This window comes from Podospora pseudopauciseta, chromosome 3, assembly GCF_035222475.1.
Source record: "Podospora pseudopauciseta strain CBS 411.78 chromosome 3, whole genome shotgun sequence".
Lineage (NCBI taxonomy): Eukaryota > Fungi > Ascomycota > Sordariomycetes > Sordariales > Podosporaceae > Podospora > Podospora pseudopauciseta.
Window position 1 is genome coordinate 2812798 of NC_085893.1, and position 18228 is coordinate 2831025.

General features: G+C 51.7%; 6 protein-coding genes across 6 annotated transcripts; 4 read left to right on the forward strand and 2 right to left on the reverse strand.

Moving 5' to 3' along the window:
• Positions 1-43: 43 nt before the first annotated feature.
• DCL2 (Dicer-like protein 2) lies at positions 44-5246 on the forward strand (the record flags this gene model as incomplete). The annotated part of the gene is given in 6 exon segments (XM_062911245.1): positions 44-247; positions 263-778; positions 846-959; positions 1015-1273; positions 1328-3808; positions 3862-5246. 6 exon segments carry the CDS (start codon positions 230-232, stop codon positions 5244-5246), a joined length of 4773 nt encoding a protein of 1590 aa, XP_062767264.1. The 5' UTR covers positions 44-229.
• Positions 5247-6742: 1496 nt separating this feature from the next.
• On the forward strand, positions 6743-9791 carry QC763_307980 (uncharacterized protein). Its single transcript, XM_062911246.1, has 4 exons — positions 6743-7915; positions 7984-8007; positions 8080-8267; positions 8326-9791. The coding sequence occupies exons 1-4, from the start codon at positions 7789-7791 to the stop codon at positions 9298-9300; spliced, it is 1314 nt and encodes a 437-aa protein (XP_062767265.1). The 5' UTR covers positions 6743-7788; the 3' UTR covers positions 9301-9791.
• QC763_307990 (uncharacterized protein) lies at positions 9789-11943 on the reverse strand. The gene is made up of 3 exons (XM_062911247.1): positions 11435-11943; positions 10935-11382; positions 9789-10878 (listed from the first exon to the last, which is right to left on the reverse strand). The coding sequence occupies exons 1-3, from the start codon at positions 11537-11539 to the stop codon at positions 10097-10099; spliced, it is 1335 nt and encodes a 444-aa protein (XP_062767266.1). The 5' UTR covers positions 11540-11943; the 3' UTR covers positions 9789-10096.
• Positions 11944-13166: 1223 nt separating this feature from the next.
• QC763_308000 (uncharacterized protein) lies at positions 13167-14295 on the forward strand. Its single transcript, XM_062911248.1, has 4 exons — positions 13167-13571; positions 13634-13825; positions 13884-13942; positions 14010-14295. Exons 1-4 carry the CDS (start codon positions 13415-13417, stop codon positions 14043-14045), a joined length of 444 nt encoding a protein of 147 aa, XP_062767267.1. The 5' UTR covers positions 13167-13414; the 3' UTR covers positions 14046-14295.
• sof1 lies at positions 14233-16210 on the reverse strand. The gene is made up of 2 exons (XM_062911249.1): positions 16035-16210; positions 14233-15942 (listed from the first exon to the last, which is right to left on the reverse strand). The coding sequence occupies exons 1-2, from the start codon at positions 16038-16040 to the stop codon at positions 14608-14610; spliced, it is 1341 nt and encodes a 446-aa protein (XP_062767268.1). The 5' UTR covers positions 16041-16210; the 3' UTR covers positions 14233-14607.
• A 180-nt stretch (positions 16211-16390) lies between these two features.
• Positions 16391-18123, forward strand: RPN6 (26S proteasome regulatory subunit rpn6). Its single transcript, XM_062911250.1, has 3 exons — positions 16391-16782; positions 16838-16920; positions 16983-18123. Exons 1-3 carry the CDS (start codon positions 16601-16603, stop codon positions 17987-17989), a joined length of 1272 nt encoding a protein of 423 aa, XP_062767269.1. The 5' UTR covers positions 16391-16600; the 3' UTR covers positions 17990-18123.
• Positions 18124-18228: the final 105 nt, after the last annotated feature.

The following is an 18228-nucleotide window of genomic DNA, read 5'->3' on the forward strand; positions in this document are numbered from 1 at the left end:
GCTGCAGCCTCACTTCAGCATTGCCGGCAGTAGGCCTCATCGACACGTTTGTGCATGGTTTCAAGTATATATATAAAAGGATCCCAATGTGATTTCCTGGCGCAGGATGGACCTCCTGTTCTGAAGACACTCTGGTCTCAACATCACTGCTTCATCTGCCCTGTCCAGCCAACTGACCATGCTCAGCGAGGTCACAACTGGTCGGTCATCATTCACTCGAGATATATAAATGGGCAAGATCCAAGCGGTATGTTCTCACCAGTGCATTGCTGTGTGGGCCTCCACACATCAGTACTACCACCCTTTGACCTTAGTGAGGCCTGCGGTGGCTTACCCACACTCCAGTTTGTTTCGTCCCAACCTGTTCCGCCGCTGCTTTGGAAGATGGGGACGAAAAGGCCATAGAAATTTCTTCTTTGCTTTAAAAGGCTATCAGAGTTTTTTACTTCCGCCACTTTGCTCGGAAGACCATTCACGCCACAAATCCTTTTTCTGTTTACGCTCAACGCCGGCTATGGAGTCAAAGGATACTAGGAACATGATGGCAGATGAGCCCAAGGCATCCTCTTCTGATGAAGATGGGCTTCAAGGGGTGGAAGAGGCCCTGCAGGCGGAGGCATTGGAAGAGAATGTCTACCAACTGTCCTCGGACACTGAAGACACAAGTGGAACTGAGACGCCCCCTGAAGTCAAAACCTCTCCTGAGGTGATCATGACCGCGAGAGCATACCAAGTCGAAATGTTTCAGGAGAGTCTACAGCGGAACATCATCGTTGCAGTAAGATACCTCAGAATGTGATGGTTATGGGTGAAACTGACGCGGATATACCTACAGATGGACACAGGAAGTGGAAAAACTCAAGTGTGAGTTGAGCTTCGTGATTCAGTCTTCAGAAATTGCTGACTTTTTACGTAGGGCGATACTTCGAATTCAGGAAGAGCTCGGAAGGAGCCCCAAGGTAGGTTGTTCACGAAGCCGATAATGTGGTCGAATAAAACTGACGAGATATTTAGCTTATCTGGTTCCTTGCTCCTACCGTTCAGCTTGCCGCCCAACAGTTTGAGGTCATCGAAAAACAAATACCAGGAGTTCAGTCAAGGTTCATCTGCGGCGCGGACAATGTTCAGGCCTGGAAGTATAAGACCGGTGTTTGGCAGGCGGTCCTCACCAATGTCCGGATCGTTGTGTCTACGTACCAGATCTTGTTTGATGCTGCCGTAGCACACGCTTTTGTGCCCTTGGAATCTATTAGTCTTCTCGTCATCGATGAAGGTGAGTTTTCCTTGTCCATTTCGTTAATCATGGTTCAAGACTGATAAGGTGCAGCCCATAACTGTGTCGGCATGAATCCTGTGGCTAGACTCATGAGAGAGTTGTACGCCAAGCTGAAGCAGGAGGGGAAACCAGTCCCTCACATTCTGGGTCTCACGGCTAGCCCTTTGATGAGGTCCAATCTCGCTGGTATAGAAACACTCGAGCAGACCCTTGATGCAATCTGCAGGACGCCCTGTAGGCACCGCGACGAGCTTATGGCTCAGGTGAACCGCCCAGAGATGAAAGCATTCATATACGGAGACCTTCCTGAACCTCAAAATGCCACCCTATCGTCTTCAAACATGACCAGGCTCATCGACACCTTACGACAGATGGATATTACGGCCGATCCTCACATCATACGACTCCGTGAGGAGAACACGGAGCGTAGTCGCGAGGCTCTGAAAAGCGCCATCATGTCTCGCAATACTCAGTCACAGAAACAGATGAAGGCGTTGTTTGCAAGAGCAAGAGAGATGAGGATGAACCTAGGACCGTGGGCGGCGGAATATTACATCAACAGAGTTGTCACTGAGTTTCTCAAAGTTGGCAGTCCACCCGCCCCATCGGTTAACAACCTTTGGGATGAGGAAAAGGCCTATCTGTCGGCTACACTTCGGGGTATTAAACCTGAAGCACCGCCGAGCCTTCCAGATAACCTCTCCCGCAAAGTTCAAGCCTTGCTACAAATTCTCGCCTCCCATAAAGGCAACCCCGTGGGAATCGTTTTCGTCACGGAGAGGGCAACTGCTTCGGTCCTTTCGCATGTTCTCTCGGTACATCCCGTTCTTGAGTCTCGCTACTCCGTGGAGTCTATGGTTGGCACATCAAAACTTCCTGGGGGCAAGCACGGTTTTCTCGATCTCACCACGAAAGAGGACATTGAGTCTCTGCACCGGTTCAGAAAGGGCAAGGTCAACTTGCTGGTGGCTACAAGCGTTCTCGAGGAAGGCATAGATGTACCCGTGTGCAACTTGGTCATCTGCTTTGACAAGCCCAGCAACCTCAAGTCGTTCATCCAGAGACGAGGGAGGGCTCGTATGAACGAGTCGGAACTCTGGGTTCTTTTCAAAGATGATCAGGACCAGTCTCTGGAGGAGTGGAAGGAGCTCGAGCAGGAGATGAAGCGCAAATACGAAGACGAATTACGGGAAATAGCAGGGCTTGAGCAGATGGAACAATCCGAGGCGGATGATTATCCCAAGATGACAGACCCAACAACAGGGGCACAGATGACCATCCACGACGCAAAGCAACATCTCGATCATTTCTGCTCAACCTTGTCCACCAGGAAGTTTGTCAACTGGGCGCCGTTTTACATTATTCACGATCTGGAGGGAAACCCCATCGACGCTCGCAAACCCGGCCTTCGGGCCGCCACTGTGAACTTGCCCGTCTCACTGTCCCCAAGTTTGCGTCGTGCAGAAAGCCTGCGGGCTTGGCCCTCGGAGGCTTTTGCTTGCAAAGACGCCGCTTTCCAGGCTTACAAGAAGCTCTACGAGGCGGGTTTGATCGACAAGAACATGCTGCCTGCCAGAACAACGCCTGGCTTGGTGGAAGTTGGAAAAACGGAGGGGATCACCACTGTTGAGGTGCAATATAATCCCTGGCTGGAGGTATCAAAGGCTTGGGAGAGCAGCACTAAGCTGTACAGTCTGCGTGTGACAATATCCAGCGAGGACGGCACACATTGGGCACAGCTGGACCTTTCGCTTCCAATCCCCGTTCCTTTGATAAGAGATCAAGTCATTCATTCGGAGCGCAAAACATCGTGGACTATATCCATGGGGACTGCTCATGAGAGAAAATACGACAAGGACAATCGAGATCACACTTATGGTTTGCTCGCGATGGCCTACGGACATCGGTTTCCGATAGAGAAGAAACAATATCCCATCCGTCTTTTCTCGCCAGAGGAGGAGATTACTATTGACCGCATGGCCGCATTGGAATTCAACCGCGACTCTCTCGCCAACTGTTCTCAGTCTTACCTCATCCGGGATGTTGACAGCGCCAACCACCCCTATTTCTTTAGGGAGTGGCTTCCAAAGAAGCCTCCCATGAACATGATCAAGTCCGTGTTTAAGGGGTTCGAGGATGCCCCAGAGGACGTCCCTTATGTGTCTGTGCAGGCATTCCCCAAGAGGGCAGGTCAATTCCGCAAGTTACCCGATGCTTTCATTCACCAGCTACCCAGCGGGAAGCCTTACCCGCGAGTGATTCTTGCGAGTCAGGTCAAAGTCGACAAGATCCCAACTGTGTTTGCCCATGTCGGTCTGATGCTTCCCGCTCTTACGGCTGCAGTGGGTGACTATCTTGTTGCCAGAGACCTGCTGGATGGGTCGCTGCAAACGACCGGGATCACGGATCTGGATCTGGTGGTCACGGCCATCACAGCATCGGGGGCGAGGAGGTCAATCGACTATGAAAGAATTGAGTTTCTGGGAGATTCCATTCTCAAGTTTTGCACAACTATCAACTGCTCGGCACAGTGTAAGTTTACTTGCCCCTTTGATTTCTAGAACAGTGGCTGACCGCGGTTCAAGACCTTCACTTCCCAGAAGGCTTCCTCTCGGCGACCAAAGACAAGATCGTCTCCAACTACCGTCTCTGCAAAGCTGCCATAGATTTCGGGCTCGCCCGCTACATCATCAACACTGCCTACACGACAGACAAGTGGCGACCCGTGTTTGTGGAAGATTACCTCGAGCGCACCGACAACCCTTCTTCCGATGGACCGAAAACCAGGGAGATGCCGACCAAAACCCTCGCCGATGTGGTAGAAGCCTTGATCGGCGCCTCCCACATCAGCGGCGGTATCAACAAAGCCCTCGCTTGTATTTCTCTGTTTCTCCCCGAGGCCAAATGGCAGAGCATCGACCACGGCCGCCAGGTCCTCTACGACGAAGCCCCCGACGACGAGCCCCTCCCTCCTAACATGCACCTTCTGGAGAAACTGATCGGGTATACTTTCAAGAAAAAGTCCCTCCTCATCGAGGCAATGACCCATCCCTCTTTCAACGTGCAAGATACCCGCGCCTCCCTCGACAGGCTAGAATTTCTTGGCGACGCGATACTAGACTACCTCGTTGTCGAATCCCTCTTCTCCCTCCGCGAACCACTGACCGGTCTCCCCCTCGAAAACTCCAAGCTCCACCTTTTACGCACCGCCCTTGTCAACGCCGAAATTTTGGGGTTTTTGGTGATGGAGTGGGCCATCGAAGAGGAAAGATACAACGCTGAAGTCATCCTCCCTGATCCCACTTCCAACCCATACCTCTCCCCCTCACGACGAACTTCTAGTTCAAGCACTAACCCCCCAGAGATCAACCTCATCAGCACCACGGCCAAATTCCCGCTGTGGTCATTCCTGCGGTACACCTCGCCCGAAATGGGCGAGCACATCCTCTCTACCCAATCCCGGCATTCTTTTCTCCGCGACGAAATCCGTCACGCCCTTGACCGCGGCAAAAAATACCCCTGGTCCGCGCTTACAAGACTTCAAGCACAAAAGTTTTATGGCGATGTTTTTGAGAGCTTGATGGGAGCTGTCTGGGTTGATAGTGGGGATTTGGAAGAGTGCAGGGGGTTGATGGAACGAATTGGGATCATGGGGGTGATGGAGAGGTTGGTGAGGGAGGGGGTGCACTGTTTGCATCCGAAGGAGGAGTTGGGGCTTTTGGCGGCGGGAAGGGCGGTGGAGTATAGGGTTGAGGGGAACGAGGAAGGGCAGTGGGAGTGTGCTGTTGTTTGGGCGGAGACGGGGGAGGAGGTGGTTAGGGTTGGGGGTGCGAGGAAGGGGGAGGAGGCTAGGGTTAGGGGGGCTGATGCTGCGGTTGGGGTGTTGAAGGCGGAGAAGGAGGTAAGGGAACAGGAGAAGAGGAGGGTGATGTTGGAGAACTTGGGAAAGGATGTGGTTGTTGATGCGTGAGGGAGGGGTAGACTGGGTGTCTCTAATGGGGATGATTCGGGCAGCGAAGGGGGGGTTTGGTATCAGCGGGAATCTCTCTACATCTGTGTTTTTGATGTTTCTTTTTTGTTTCTCTGCTTGGATATTGCCTATTTCTTGTTCTGCATGTTTTTTCTCTCTTGGATGACGATTGCCGCAAAATATCTGTTTCATAGCGCTGGCTTGGATAAAGCGCGAGATACCCCTAGAGCTCATTGTTTGAATACCCTGCCAGTGTGCGGTATATTTTAAACAAATATACCTTGCGCTGACCGGGTTTTGAGGGGTTAGCTGTATGGATAGTTGTGTTTTTACTGAGCAGCGCTAGACAGGTAGAGAGCTGATTTGGATATTGAGTGTGGGTTTGGAGGTTGGTTAGATTCAACATATCCGGACATCTGGGATCACGAAGGAGGACTTGAATGAAATTGTCGTCTGGAGATATCTTTTGTTGAGTAGATTGCTTCAATTTTCCAATTTTCAGTAGGCTGATGAACTGTTATTCGGGTTGCAGTCGAGCTGTTGGGTTAGAGTAGAGATTCAACATGACGTGTAAGTCGGCATAAAGCTCAAAAAGCTGGCCTTGGTACGGGATACCCAACGGATATCACGGCATTCTTCTTGACCACTTAGCCCATCCCGCAGCGAATGCAAGTCCCACTCCCAAACTTAGATACTTGCAAGGCAATATTCTACAGTCTTGGATGACGTTTACCCTACCTCGCTCGGGAAGTCCCATCATCAAAGACGTATGCACTATATCCGAACCGAACCGAACCATCATCCTATGATGTAGGTGAGCAACTAACTTAGCTTCCCCGAAAGGTGAGAGAGGTGAGCGATGATGATGCGGCCCGCGCATCCGCTCGGCGGCAGCGCCCGCCTCTTCAATCAAGCTTTGTTGGAGGAGGATCAAAAAAACTGGGAAGAAAGCCGATTGCGTTATCGCTCAGGCCGGGGCCATGTGTTGTCTTGTTGCTAGCTATCCTCTCCAGAACGATGCATTGGACTAGGAATCTTGGTGGCTAGGCGAGTGTATGGTCGGAAGGATCACGACCATAAAGTCCCTGAACCTTGTTTGTCGACAATATATTGGGCCGTCCTGACCAGTGGGAATCTCGCCGAGTTTCTACACCACCCGACTCTCTCATGCAAATGCGGGCGGGATCTTTTGGAGGGGTGGTGGAGGGGGCACAGTTTGGCAGGTGTCTCCGACTCCCTGCCGTACGAAGTACTCTGACGACACAGGCTGGGATTGGCAGACCTTGGAGCTATTGCGTGGGGGTACAGCCAGACTGGGCGGGGCTGGGGAGGACTATTCTTGTTTGGGGATGGTGCATCTATGGCAACACGAACTTCAGGTTCGAAAAGCGGTTGGTTACACGAGTTGGGAGGTGGGTGTGATTGGTTGGTGTCGGAATGTTTCGAGCCGCGATTGCGTGGACTGTTCTTTGGGGGGGAATGAGGACTATTTGCATTGCTGGGAGAAGAGCGATTGATAGACGTTGGTGATGAAGCTTGGCTAGAGATAGCTCACGATATATTTTTCTTGGTAGGTAAGCGTATCTCTGCAAATCCCGTTAGAGTTTGGTTTGACAGGGGGATCGAGATCTCGCCGGGGGGTTGCTGCAGCCGAACCATGGCAGACGACAAAACCAAAGCTCCACACGCGATATCGCGATATGGCAGGTGTGTGTATTTGTGTGTCTGTGGAAGAAAACAGAATCAGGTAACCCGTGTTGTTGGTGTTTGTGATAGCCCAGTTTGATGGGCCATGTTGCATCTGTCACACCTCCCAGTAGTCCTCATCATTATAGTCGTGTTGGTTTTATTATCTTTGACCCTTTCCCCGCCATGTTTTGTGTGTGTGTTCTCTCATCTCTTCCACCACACCACACTCTCCAGTCACTCGTTTTGACGATAAGGCCAGGAATTCTCAGCTGAGGACAAGGACGGGACCGCTTCCGGGGAGCACCTGAAGGCAAACGGAGACCCGGCGGTGAACACACAGCAGCTCTTGACGGATACGGGGCCACTCGCTTTTTATTCCTCTTATGATATCGATTCTGCCGGATTGGGTGACTTGGTAGGAAAGAAGGGAGCAACAACAGGAATACGAATTAACCGCCACCAATTCGACAAAAAAAACGAGCACACTCGTTCTTTCCCTTGAGGGTCCGTCCGACTTTGACCGTTTGATCAACCCACCACTCGCACCTGCCCTCCCTCCCAGCACTGTGGTTCTGTGGTCTGCACGGGTGTGTGGTGTGTTTGCAACGGTCGCGCCTTCTCCCGTTCGTTTGCAGCTTTGAACCTCTGCTTCAAGCCCGTTATCAGATCACCCCAAGCAACACCACACAGCACCCACCACCAAAAATAAATTATTTTTTGTTTCGAGTATTCTCTCTGCAGAGATATCTCAAAAACAGGAATTTGACCAGTATCTTGTCGACATTGATTATTGCGAAACTTGGCAACAAAAATCTTATCCACCTCTTGGCGATCTCCTGACAAGCACTGAAAAATGAAGCTTTCTTGGCCTGCCGCGATTGCGGCGCTGGCCGTTGCCACAACCGTTGAAGCCATTGGCCCTATTTCTTCTGTCGGGAACAAGCTTTTTACTCCGGATGGGAAGCAGTTTTTTGTCAAGGGTATGTTTTTTTCCACATTCTGCTGATCAAATTGGACTTTTTGGCTAATTTTGGGGGGTTGGTTGTAGGCATTGCTTATCAGTTGTCGCCAGGTAAGATTTTGGCATTTGCGCGACTTGGACAATCCACACAAGAACATGGCAGCTAACATCAAACCACAACAGACGACCCCCTGATTGACACTGAGCAGTGCAAGCGGGATGTTGAGCTTATGAAGGAGTTGGGTCCCAACACCATTAGGGTCTACCATGTTGACGCGGACAAGAACCACGACGGCTGCATGAAGGCTTTCAATGATGCTGGGATTACGGCTTTGATTGATTTGGATACGTTTGATACGTACATTGAGCCTGTATGAACTCCCCTCTGCCCTTCAGTTCATCAGACTTGAAATACTAACACCCGAGTAGGCCAAACCCGCCTGGACCAAACGGATGCACGACCGCTACGCCGAGGTCATGGACGCCTTCATCAAGTACGACAACGTCCTGGGCTTCTTCGTCGGCAACGAAATCATTTCCACCGAAGCCCACTCCCAGGCGGCCCCCTTCATCAAGGCGGCTGTTCGCGACATGAAAGCCCACCGTGACGCCAAAAACTACCGCGAGGTCCCCATCGGGTACTCGGCGGCTGACATTGCCGAGCTTCGCCCAATGCTCCAAGACTATTTGACATGCGGCGGAAACTCGTCCGAGAATGTCGACTTCTTCGCGTTGAATAGCTACGAGTGGTGCGACCCTTCCACCTACGAGACTTCTGGCTACGAGAACTTGCAGAAGCAGGCCAAGGACTTCCCGGTGCCCATATTTTTTAGTGAGACAGGGTGCAACGTTCCCGGCCCGAGGCTGTTTGACGACCAGCTTGCCATTTTTGGGCCAAAGATGAGGAATGATTGGTCGGGCGCGATTGTTTATGAGTGGATTCAGGAGGAGAATAGGTATGGGTTGATTCAGTATGAGAATCCGACCAAGGAGGAGGATGTGGTGAATGGTGTGGTGAGGAGTGGGACGCCGAAGCCGGTGCAGCCTGATTTTGACAATTTGAAGGAGAAGTGGGAGCAGGTTGGGCAGCCGACGGGGGTGGTGAAGGACAGTTATGATGCTAAGCATGTCTCGGTCAGGCCTTGCCCGGAGGCGACGCAGGGGGGGTGGTTGGTGAAGGGGAATGTCAAGTTGCCGGCGGTGGGTGAGACGTTTACGGGGACGTATGAGAGTGTGCCTAGTGCTACTGTTGCTCCTACGACTGCTGGAGGGGATGAGGGGACGGGCACAGCTGCCAATCCGGCCAGTGAGACGCAGAATCCCGCTGCGCCGACCAAGGTTGTGTTTAGGGGGATGGTGGCGGGGTTGGTGGGAGTGATGTTGTTTTTTACGGTGTGGTTTTAGAGAGACGGGGGTGGTGTTTACTTCTTTCTTCTTCTTTTACTGTTCTTACAAGAAAAGTTGGTGGCTTTAAACTGGGTAGGTATCTCAAAGCATGGGGCATATGGTTGTCATGGTACTAGGTCGGGCATTGGGCTGGGGAAAATGGTTGGGCGGACGGGAGAGGGGGAAAGGGAGGCGTTTGAGGGTTTGTGATATACTTTTTTTTTTTCACTTCTAGTGTGAAGGCATGATGAGATGTGGGTGTATCCTTGCATGCATGGGCTTTTCTTTCTTCATTATTTTATTTTATTTTTTATGAGATAACGTTGGGTTAATGAGGGAATGGGGTTTCCGAGATGACTGAATTGATGTGGGATACACGAGGAAGGTTTGTGATCATGGCGGGTCGTCGTCGGGAACAAGCATAATGTTAATGTCGAGATGTGGGTGATATGAAGATGATGGACAGGCTACATGTTGTACATATTAGAGAATACACAGCAGGAAGGGGGTTACGTGAGATCCCGTTGTAGTACTTAATCTACTTTCGATTTGTGTGTGAGATTCAAATAAAATTGAGGGTGTTCCCAGTAAATTTTAGAGGTGGACGGGTTGTGGCATGGTAAGGGGTTGTTGTTGTTGTTTGGTGATAGAGGAGAGACGTTGTCCAAGGAAAAGATGGGATGATGGTGGTGTGAGGTTTGTGGGTTTTGTCATACGGGATCAAGCGGGCTAGGCTTGAGGTAGCGATGGTTGAGAGGCTGTTGTTACTACACCGTCACGCTTATCTTTGGTGTATTGGTAGCTAACTACCTAATTAGAAGAGATTTCTTGCCGGGATGAACAACACCGCCACTGTCAGACCAGATGACGAGATGCCGGCCCAGAGTATCGACAGGAAGATGATTCGGTCTTGCAGGACGATCAGAGGTTTGCTTTCTACCGGGACTGCGGTGGTGAAGGTCTTTTTCTTCCAGCTCTGTTGTCGGTATTGCTCCTCCCAGGTGGTATTTTGCTCTCTGTCTCTTGCGTCGACGCCTGTCGGGGTAAATGGGGCTGTGGAACTGGTGCTGGTGCTGGTCGTGTTCACCCCCTCATGCCCCCTTTTCTCATTCTTGTCGGTCGAGGGCGAGTGGAAGAGTGGAAGGGAGGTTTGCTCCCAAGGGCGAAGTTGGCGTTTTTGTTGAAAGTGGAGGTATACATCCAGCCCTTTGATAGAGGCGAATAACCCAGTAAGCCCGGGCCAGAAGAATAGCAAGCCGAGGACTCGTAGGTAGGGGGATTGCTTTGAGAGGATCAACACCATCTCGACGATGAGCCCTAGTAGCGCGAGGATGGCGCAGATTACACCCGTGAAGACAAGCCGAGCAGTGTTTGCGTTGGTAATCGAGTGGCGGATGAAAGCTGGATGAAGTAGGTTTCTTAGTGTCGACTCGACTGACATGAATGCTGGAAGTAGGGCGGTAGGGTGGGTTGTATGCTGCACCGCACGTATGCACTGCTCTCTGTCGTGCTGTGATAGACATTTCAACGTCTCGGGAGAGGAGAGGAAGAGCTTTGTTATGCGGGAGAGTTCGGGGTGGTTGGGTTGGATGGTGACTACTCTTGTCAGTTCAAATTTCACAGGAAAAAAAGGGCAGCGGTTGGAAGATTACATGGCTGCCAACTACACCCCCTCATCGACTCGGTCGGGCTCAAAATCCCACTTATAGAAGACGACGGCGTCCTCGGTTGCCCCGAAACAACAACCGACACAGCGCTCGCTGTTGTAACAGTAGAAGAAGCTGAACTCGACCGGCTTCTTGACATATCACCTTCCTTCTCGGGCTGCTCGTCAGAATGAGGGGAACTGATGTCCATAACTGCGAGCACCTTCTCCATCCTCAAGCTCCTGGCCCGTTTGTGGCTGTAAGTGATAAACCTTGCTGCTCTTGGGCCTTCGGTGGCTTTTTCTGGGTCCCATGCTGGGGATAGGGCTTTTTGGCGAGGGAGAAGTTGGGACCAGCGTTGGACGTAGTCCCAGTACCAGAGGAAGAAGTGGAGGATTTCGGGGGAGTGGGAGGAGTGGGTTAGGTAGAGTGTGAAGTCGGGGAGGGAGCAGGGCTGGGATCGGGTGTTAGTGGTGGCGATGATAGGGGGGAAAGGGGTGGCTTACGGAGGCTGTTTGGTTCTTGACTACATTTTCGAAGGAGAGCTCTTTGGGGATCTTGGGGGAAGGGGTTGTTGGTTGGGGGAGCTGGTTTGCTTCAAAGTCCGCCATATTAAGAGGATGTTTGTGATTCAAGTTGGAACGAGAACGGTCTTGGACAGTGCCTGTCAGGGAGGTGGTGGTAGAAACATCAAAGGGTGGTCGAGCATGAGAGATCGATGAGATGTTTAGACACTCATGGGACCTGGTCTAGACTAATATAAAAAAGCCAAAGTCGTCCAGAAATGGATCAGACGAGCTTCATCCAAAGACGGGAAACCACACATTTTAGTAACCTGTTCCATGTTCTGCTTAAGGCATCTAGAATAGCACTCTTAAGACGACAAACTTGGTCCACCAATCACGGTACTCTACAAGCCTCATAAGCCTCGCCCAGAAGTGCTCAATCGTGCGTTGCGGCGGCCCAAGGGATCGAGGCCGTCGATGTATCTGGAGGCGAGCAGATCAAGGGGCGCTGACGAAATCTCTCTTGCAACCGCAAGCCCTCCCCAAATCGACAAAAAGGTTTGATCGTGCTCAAAACCAGGGGTGAGGGAGATCAATGCCGCGTGCCTTGTGGCGGAGGCTAAGGCATGTCATGTAAGTAACGACTTTCCCGATCGGGAAACTGATCCTTCGACAGCTCGCTTTTGGAATCCGGGGAAGGTAACTACTTCGGTCGGTCAGGGGCTCGTTCGTCGCCCTGCGGTCCGTTACCCGCCAGATCTACTAAAAGAAAGAAAGGGAAAAGGCACAGTACCGCTGCCGGGTCGGTTGTTGAGTCGGTGACTTGGCTCGCGGTCCCGTTAGTCTCGCGTTTCAGATCTTCGATAGGCGGGATGTCTAAAACCAAACTTGGAATTTATTCCAGGAATGATAAGGATAAACTTGTTGATTGTCAATGCCTTCAAGTGATCTTCCTGGGTAAACAAAAAACCATAAAGTTCGTGGTTTCGATTGCTGATGATGTTTGGTGGGAGTTGTTGGTGGTGAGTAAGATCTGTCAGACCTGGTGTAAGGCGACCAAAGCATCGTCAGCATCATTCTTATGCAAGCTTCCTAAACAATGGGAGTCTTTAAAGTGAGGCTCTTCTGCCGCATGCAACCCTCCCATCGCTAGTGATGGAACACCCTCCGTCTCATCGGAATTACAGTTACCTCGCTGGCCCCCAAATCCGGGTTGCATTCTGAGTGCCGACGGCCCTCGAAGCCTTTAGCGACATCTTATACCGGGCTATACGTCGAACAAGATTTCTTTTTTTTTTTTTTTTTTTCATAAATTTCCGAAGGAGCGGTACAGTCGAAGGCCCCTTGTTACTTGCTGTTGACCCTATGTTGGGAACGAAGTATCATCGACACACGGAGCCGTAGATCATCATCACCTTTGGGCTGGCTTATCTCGAATGTTTGCGGGACACGTCAAGTGGTCTTTTGGACTTCTTCATAATAACCCGTTACGCCGTGGACAAATAAATGGAGACTTCTATTGCGAACGAGACCTTGTGGTGTCGTCGATGGCCGTGACAAGTGCATCGGCGAGATGTACCCGTAAGCTTTCTTTCAGAATTCCAGTAGCTTCGGTCACCTCATCATCTATACACCTTTAGTTATTGTCCCTTCGACCGCCAAGGACATTGGAGTAAAGTTGCAACCCAGAATCTGATGACACTGATGTGATGGTGGGATGCCCAGGCCCAACGGTGTAAGACGGACCAATTCCGAGGCTGAAGGAGCCGGTAGTCAACCACCGACTGGGTGCATTAAGCCTACCATTACGACAACACCGGGCAATAATCAAACGCCACGCCTTGGGCTATAGCGAGTAGGATTGCTGAACCAAGGTTCTGGTTAGAAATGGCGATACCACCTCACAGCGTTGTTCTTCGTATTCGAGGTTGGGGATGGTCAGCAGGTTGTCAGATGGAAAGCCAGGTTCAAGAGATGTAAATGAGAATATATATTTCATCTTCGGGGACCGTTGCTGTCTCATGGAAGAAGTCGGTAATTATCCGGGATATAGACATAACAATGCATTTTCGATCTGTTATTGAACTGTTGGCGATGTCGTCGTTGGCCGTGACGGGCGCCTCGGCGGCGTGCACTCGTAAGTCTCTGTCATATCTTCTTGGCTTGGAGTTCTCATAGACTGACTCCAGCGGCGAACAGCGATCCCATCCTCCAGTACTGCCACTCCGACTCCGACCCCCAGTGTCACTCCCGACTGCGGTGGCGACCAGTCCATCGCTCTTTGCTGTATGAACTTGGCTCCTTGGTCCACCAACAGTGGAATCTGGGGAGGTGCTTGTGGTTACTATCCTGCTGATCCCAACGAGAGGGTCGGGGCGAGGTGTATTACCCGTGAGTGCAGTTTGATTGATGAACGTTGGTTGAAAACTATGTGACTGACACATGATAGGTGCTCCTGGCACGAATTGCTTTGGCAGTCTCCTTGCAACTTGTTGCGCTGGGTTCATTGTAAGTGCCTGTCGTCGATCGACTTGCGGAATTCATGCTGATAATTTTTACCCCTTTGCCTCTATAGCCAGGACAGTGTTCTCTGGGTACTCGTTGCACATAACTGGGTAGCAGTCGACGTGGAGAGATGTACTGAAGAAGAAGGAGGTCAGAAAATACCAAACTGGAATGACATACCAAGACTGCTCTCTCGCTTGTTGGGTCATGATTCGTTTCAGATCAGCTCCGATCATATCACATGCAATAGCGAATGATTCCCAAAGTTGAGAAAGGGAAGCATCGAAAGTTCCGTTTCCCAAACAAGAATTGTTGTCTTTATGCGCCCTAGCACAGACGGCATGAATAATCACCAGAACAAGCCGTAAAGATCTCAACTGCCTGTCGTTCATCAACCCGCATAAACCGCAGGAACCTGAACGAAAGTACAAGAAGTGAGAAGATAGCATCTTATTATCTGCCGTCCTCCTCGACATCTGATATCTGATATCAGCTCAAAATAACACGCCGAACCCGTCTTAGTCCTTTTCAAACATGCCAACGCCAAACGTGGATGGTATCAGGTCCGCACACCCACCCCAAAGTAAACCCCTCCAACGCCGCCCAATGTAAAGCAAAATAAAGACCGAGAAATCGCTGCAAACCGGAACAGAAGGCCACAAGACTGTTTACTGCACCTTGGCCAAGATAGCCTTCTCTCTCTCGCTCTTGCGCTTCTCAAACTTCTTGGCCGAGTGTTTCCGTTCGTTCTCCTCTCTCCTCTTGATGGCCGCCAACTCCTCGCGCTTGATCTCGCCCGCCTTCTTGATGACCTTGGGCACATGTCTGTGACGGCTGATGCGGCGGATTTCGGGCATATGGCCAAACCTTTCGGTAAGAGCCTTGTTGTATTCGAGGGCTTGTCGCTGCTTCGTCGACTTGACTCCACTTCTCTCTGAGGCATTTGCGCGCCACAAACGGAGGTTGCCGTCGTCACTGCCGCTGATGAGGTACTTGGAGTCCATGGTCCACATGGTCCTGAAGACTCTCTGCATTCTCTTGGTGTGGTACATGTCGCGGGATGAACCTTGGTCGCGCTTGAAGATTCTGATGGTCCTGTCGTAAGAGCCAGTAACAAGCTCCTCACCGGTAGGCGAGAACTCAACATCCATTACAGCCGCGACGTGCCCCTTGTGGATGTTTTGAGCCTTGTTGAAGTTTCTGGCATCGAATACGTAGACATTATGGTCTTCCGAGGCCACGGCCAAGTTCATGGCCTCCATGGGGTTGAAAACAACACGGTTGGCCGCAAACTTGAGCACTGTCTTGACAACCGGCATGTTTGTTCGCAGATCGAACAAGATAACCGACCGATCTGTTCCGACAGACGCAATGACGGATGTTTCAACCTGATTGAAGCACACATCGGTAATGGTATCTGTGTGGTTGGGCCACTGGATGGTCTGGGCGGCTGTGCTCTGCTCAAGATCCCACACACGGATGCAGCCGGCACCTGAAGAAGCAGCAAAGACGTTTCCTGTCCGGTGGACCGAAAGAGAGGTGTAGGGGCCGCCTTCTTGCCATGATGCAAGAGGAGATGTGTTGTCGGAGGCTGGTGTGTAAGGGTCCCAGAGCTTGATACCGTCGGTCGCGCAAGACAGAAGCTTCTTGTCGTTGGTGAAGGTCAATCCCTTGACGACATTGTTGTGGGCCGATGCCTTCCAAACCTCCTCCCGCGACGTAAGATCCCAGACCTTGACGATGCCGTCACCGGAACCGGAAGCAACACTGCTGAGAGAGTTCTTGTCCTTGCACATGCTGTAGATACCCTGTACGTGACCGCTCCCTAACTGTCCCAAGAAGGGCTTGGCGAACATGCGCTCCAACTTGACAGCATTGAGAGCTCTCTGATATTCTCTGGCTCTCTCGAACGGATGGATTTCGGGGGCTAAGTTTCGGGGGGCGCGCTGGTTATCGGAACCAGGGGCCTGTTGGACCGTAGTCGGCCGAGTGAGGGCTTTGATCTGTTATGCCCATGTTAGCAGCCACAAAACCAGAGGTTGAAGCTATTCCAAGCTGCTAGTAGCTCTGAAAACATTCTGCCATTTCGCCGTACCTTCATGATTTGTTCCCTGTAGCGGACTGGTAGTGTATCTCGTTGATCGCACAAAGTGGTGGAGCGTGTGGTTGGTATTATCACCCGAAATAGTCTGCTCGTGGACAAGGATGTAGCGGTGAATGCGGAACAGATGTTGGACAGGCAGATGCTTCTTTCAATCGCCTGCTCCAAAGTCCAGGCGCATCTCGAAATTTTGGCGGGGTCTGGAGGCAGAATGCTCACCGCCCGCTATTGGTCAGCCACACCAGCTCCCAGCAACCGATTGGCGCCACAATAAGGTGGACCTGCCAAGGCTGGATGCCGCTAGCTCCATTACGTCGCAAGCACGGCTACCTAGCTGACCTTGCAGGGGTGGACTGGTGGTGAGGCGGCGGGCATCCATCCAGGTTGGAGTTGGAGAGCTGCAACCACGACTGCTTCCCAACGCTATAACCAATACCAACAGCATCCATTTCACGAGCCATATCCGCGACGACCTTGCCGTACCATCTTGATCAACCGGGGACTCTTAAATTACAATCACCCCTTTCCAACCAACAGCATCCACGCAACACGCAGTCACAATGGCGCAAGGCGACTCCGAGAGGGTGCGCGAGGCTCAGAAGCTCGCCCCAGTCAACCCCCAGAAAGCTATCGACCTTTACAAGGAGATTATCTCCCAACCGCCATCCATAAACTCCGAGGCCGCTATTCGGGAATATGAGACTGCCCTTATCAGCCTGGGAGAGCTCTACCGCGACCAACAGTGAGCCCCTCGTTGGCAGCCTTCATGCGGGAACTGCTCGTCTGACCCTAACTAGGAACACACACGAGCTCGTGGGTCTCGTAACCACAAGCCGGACAGTTCTGTCTTCGTTCGCCAAGGCAAAGACGGCCAAGTTGGGTATGTAGCTGGGTCATAGGAGGCTTGCTTGTTGACCCGAAACTGACCTCACCCCCCACCAGTCCGCCAGCTCCTCGACCTTTTCGATGCCATCCCCAACTCCCTCGAAACCCAGATCGCCGTCACAAAATCTTGCATAGAATGGGCCACCTCCGAGAGACGAAGCTTCCTCCGACAAAACCTCGAGACCCGCCTTGTTGCCCTGTACATGAAGAAGCAAGCGTACTATGATGCTCTTACACTCATCAACGGCCTCCTCAAGGAGCTCAAGCGCATGGACGACAAGCTTGTCCTCGTCGAAGTCCAACTCCTCGAGTCTAGAGTGTACCACGCCCTCGGCAACATCTCCAAAGCCCGCGCCGCCCTCACCAGCGCTCGTACCTCTGCCGCCTCAGTCTACACCCCCCCTCTCCTCCAAGCCAACCTCGACATGCAGTCCGGCATGCTCCACGCTGAAGATAAGGACTTTCAGACGGCATTCTCCTACTTCATCGAGGCCCTCGACGGCTACCACTCCCAAGACGAGGCCTCCCGCGCCCAGGCTGCGCTGCAGTACATGCTCCTTTGCAAGATCATGCTCAACCTCGCCGACGACGTCAACCAGCTCATGACCAGTAAGCAGGCCCAGAAATACGCCGGAAAGTCCCTCGAGGCTATGAAAGCCATCGCCCGTGCGCACTCTAACCGCTCACTGGAGGAGTACGAGCGTGCCCTGGGTACCTACAAGTGGGAGCTGGCGAGCGATGGATTTGTCCGGAACCATCTGAGGAGGCTGTACGATGCCATGCTCGAGCAGAACCTTATCAAGGTCATCGAGCCGTTCAGCCGGGTTGAGATTGACCACATTGCCAAGATGGTCAGCTTGGACAAGGAGCAGGTGGAGAGGAAGCTGTCGCAGATGATTCTGGACAAGGTGATTATTGGTGTACTGGATCAGGGGGCGGGGTGCTTGATTATTTATGACGAGACGCATCGGGATGAGGCATATGATGCGGCGTTGGCGACGATTGAAAAGTTGAGCAATGTGGTGGATGTGCTTTACACCAACCAGGCTTCGCTTTTGGAGTAGGTTGGCTTTTCAAGAGGGAAGAGGTGGAATCGCTGTAATATCACTACACTAGGTTAGGGTGAGGAGGTACTTGACAGAGAACGCACTCTTAGAAATAGGGGTATGGAAATTGAGAATCAAGCGTTGATCATGAGGGGTATTTGATTTGTGATACAGATATGAACAGACAGTGAGTGTACGATCAATGCCAAGGTGGCCTGGTTTGACGCAACGTAAGAAAACAAAACATTTCATTCATG

Excerpts from the sequence above, each read along its gene's own strand:
- QC763_307980 (XM_062911246.1), top strand. The coding sequence starts at position 7,789 with ATGAAGCTTTCTTGGCCTGCCGCGATTGCGGCGCTGGCCGTTGCCACA. Across the intron at positions 8,008-8,079 it reads TGCTTATCAGTTGTCGCCAG|ACGACCCCCTGATTGACACT; the intron begins GTAAGATTTTGG and ends AAACCACAACAG. Across the intron at positions 8,268-8,325 it reads TTGATACGTACATTGAGCCT|GCCAAACCCGCCTGGACCAA; the intron begins GTATGAACTCCC and ends ACACCCGAGTAG.
- QC763_307990 (XM_062911247.1), bottom strand. The coding sequence starts at position 11,539 with ATGGCGGACTTTGAAGCAAACCAGCTCCCCCAACCAACAACCCCTTCC. Across the intron at positions 11,383-11,434 it reads TCAAGAACCAAACAGCCTCC|CCCTGCTCCCTCCCCGACTT; the intron begins GTAAGCCACCCC and ends ACCCGATCCCAG. Across the intron at positions 10,879-10,934 it reads GGGGTGTAGTTGGCAGCCAT|TCACCATCCAACCCAACCAC; the intron begins GTAATCTTCCAA and ends TGACAAGAGTAG.
- QC763_308000 (XM_062911248.1), top strand. The coding sequence starts at position 13,415 with ATGAGAATATATATTTCATCTTCGGGGACCGTTGCTGTCTCATGGAAG. Across the intron at positions 13,572-13,633 it reads CGCCTCGGCGGCGTGCACTC|CGATCCCATCCTCCAGTACT; the intron begins GTAAGTCTCTGT and ends AGCGGCGAACAG. Across the intron at positions 13,826-13,883 it reads CGGGGCGAGGTGTATTACCC|GTGCTCCTGGCACGAATTGC; the intron begins GTGAGTGCAGTT and ends GACACATGATAG.
- RPN6 (XM_062911250.1), top strand. The coding sequence starts at position 16,601 with ATGGCGCAAGGCGACTCCGAGAGGGTGCGCGAGGCTCAGAAGCTCGCC. Across the intron at positions 16,783-16,837 it reads GAGCTCTACCGCGACCAACA|GAACACACACGAGCTCGTGG; the intron begins GTGAGCCCCTCG and ends GACCCTAACTAG. Across the intron at positions 16,921-16,982 it reads GGCAAAGACGGCCAAGTTGG|TCCGCCAGCTCCTCGACCTT; the intron begins GTATGTAGCTGG and ends ACCCCCCACCAG.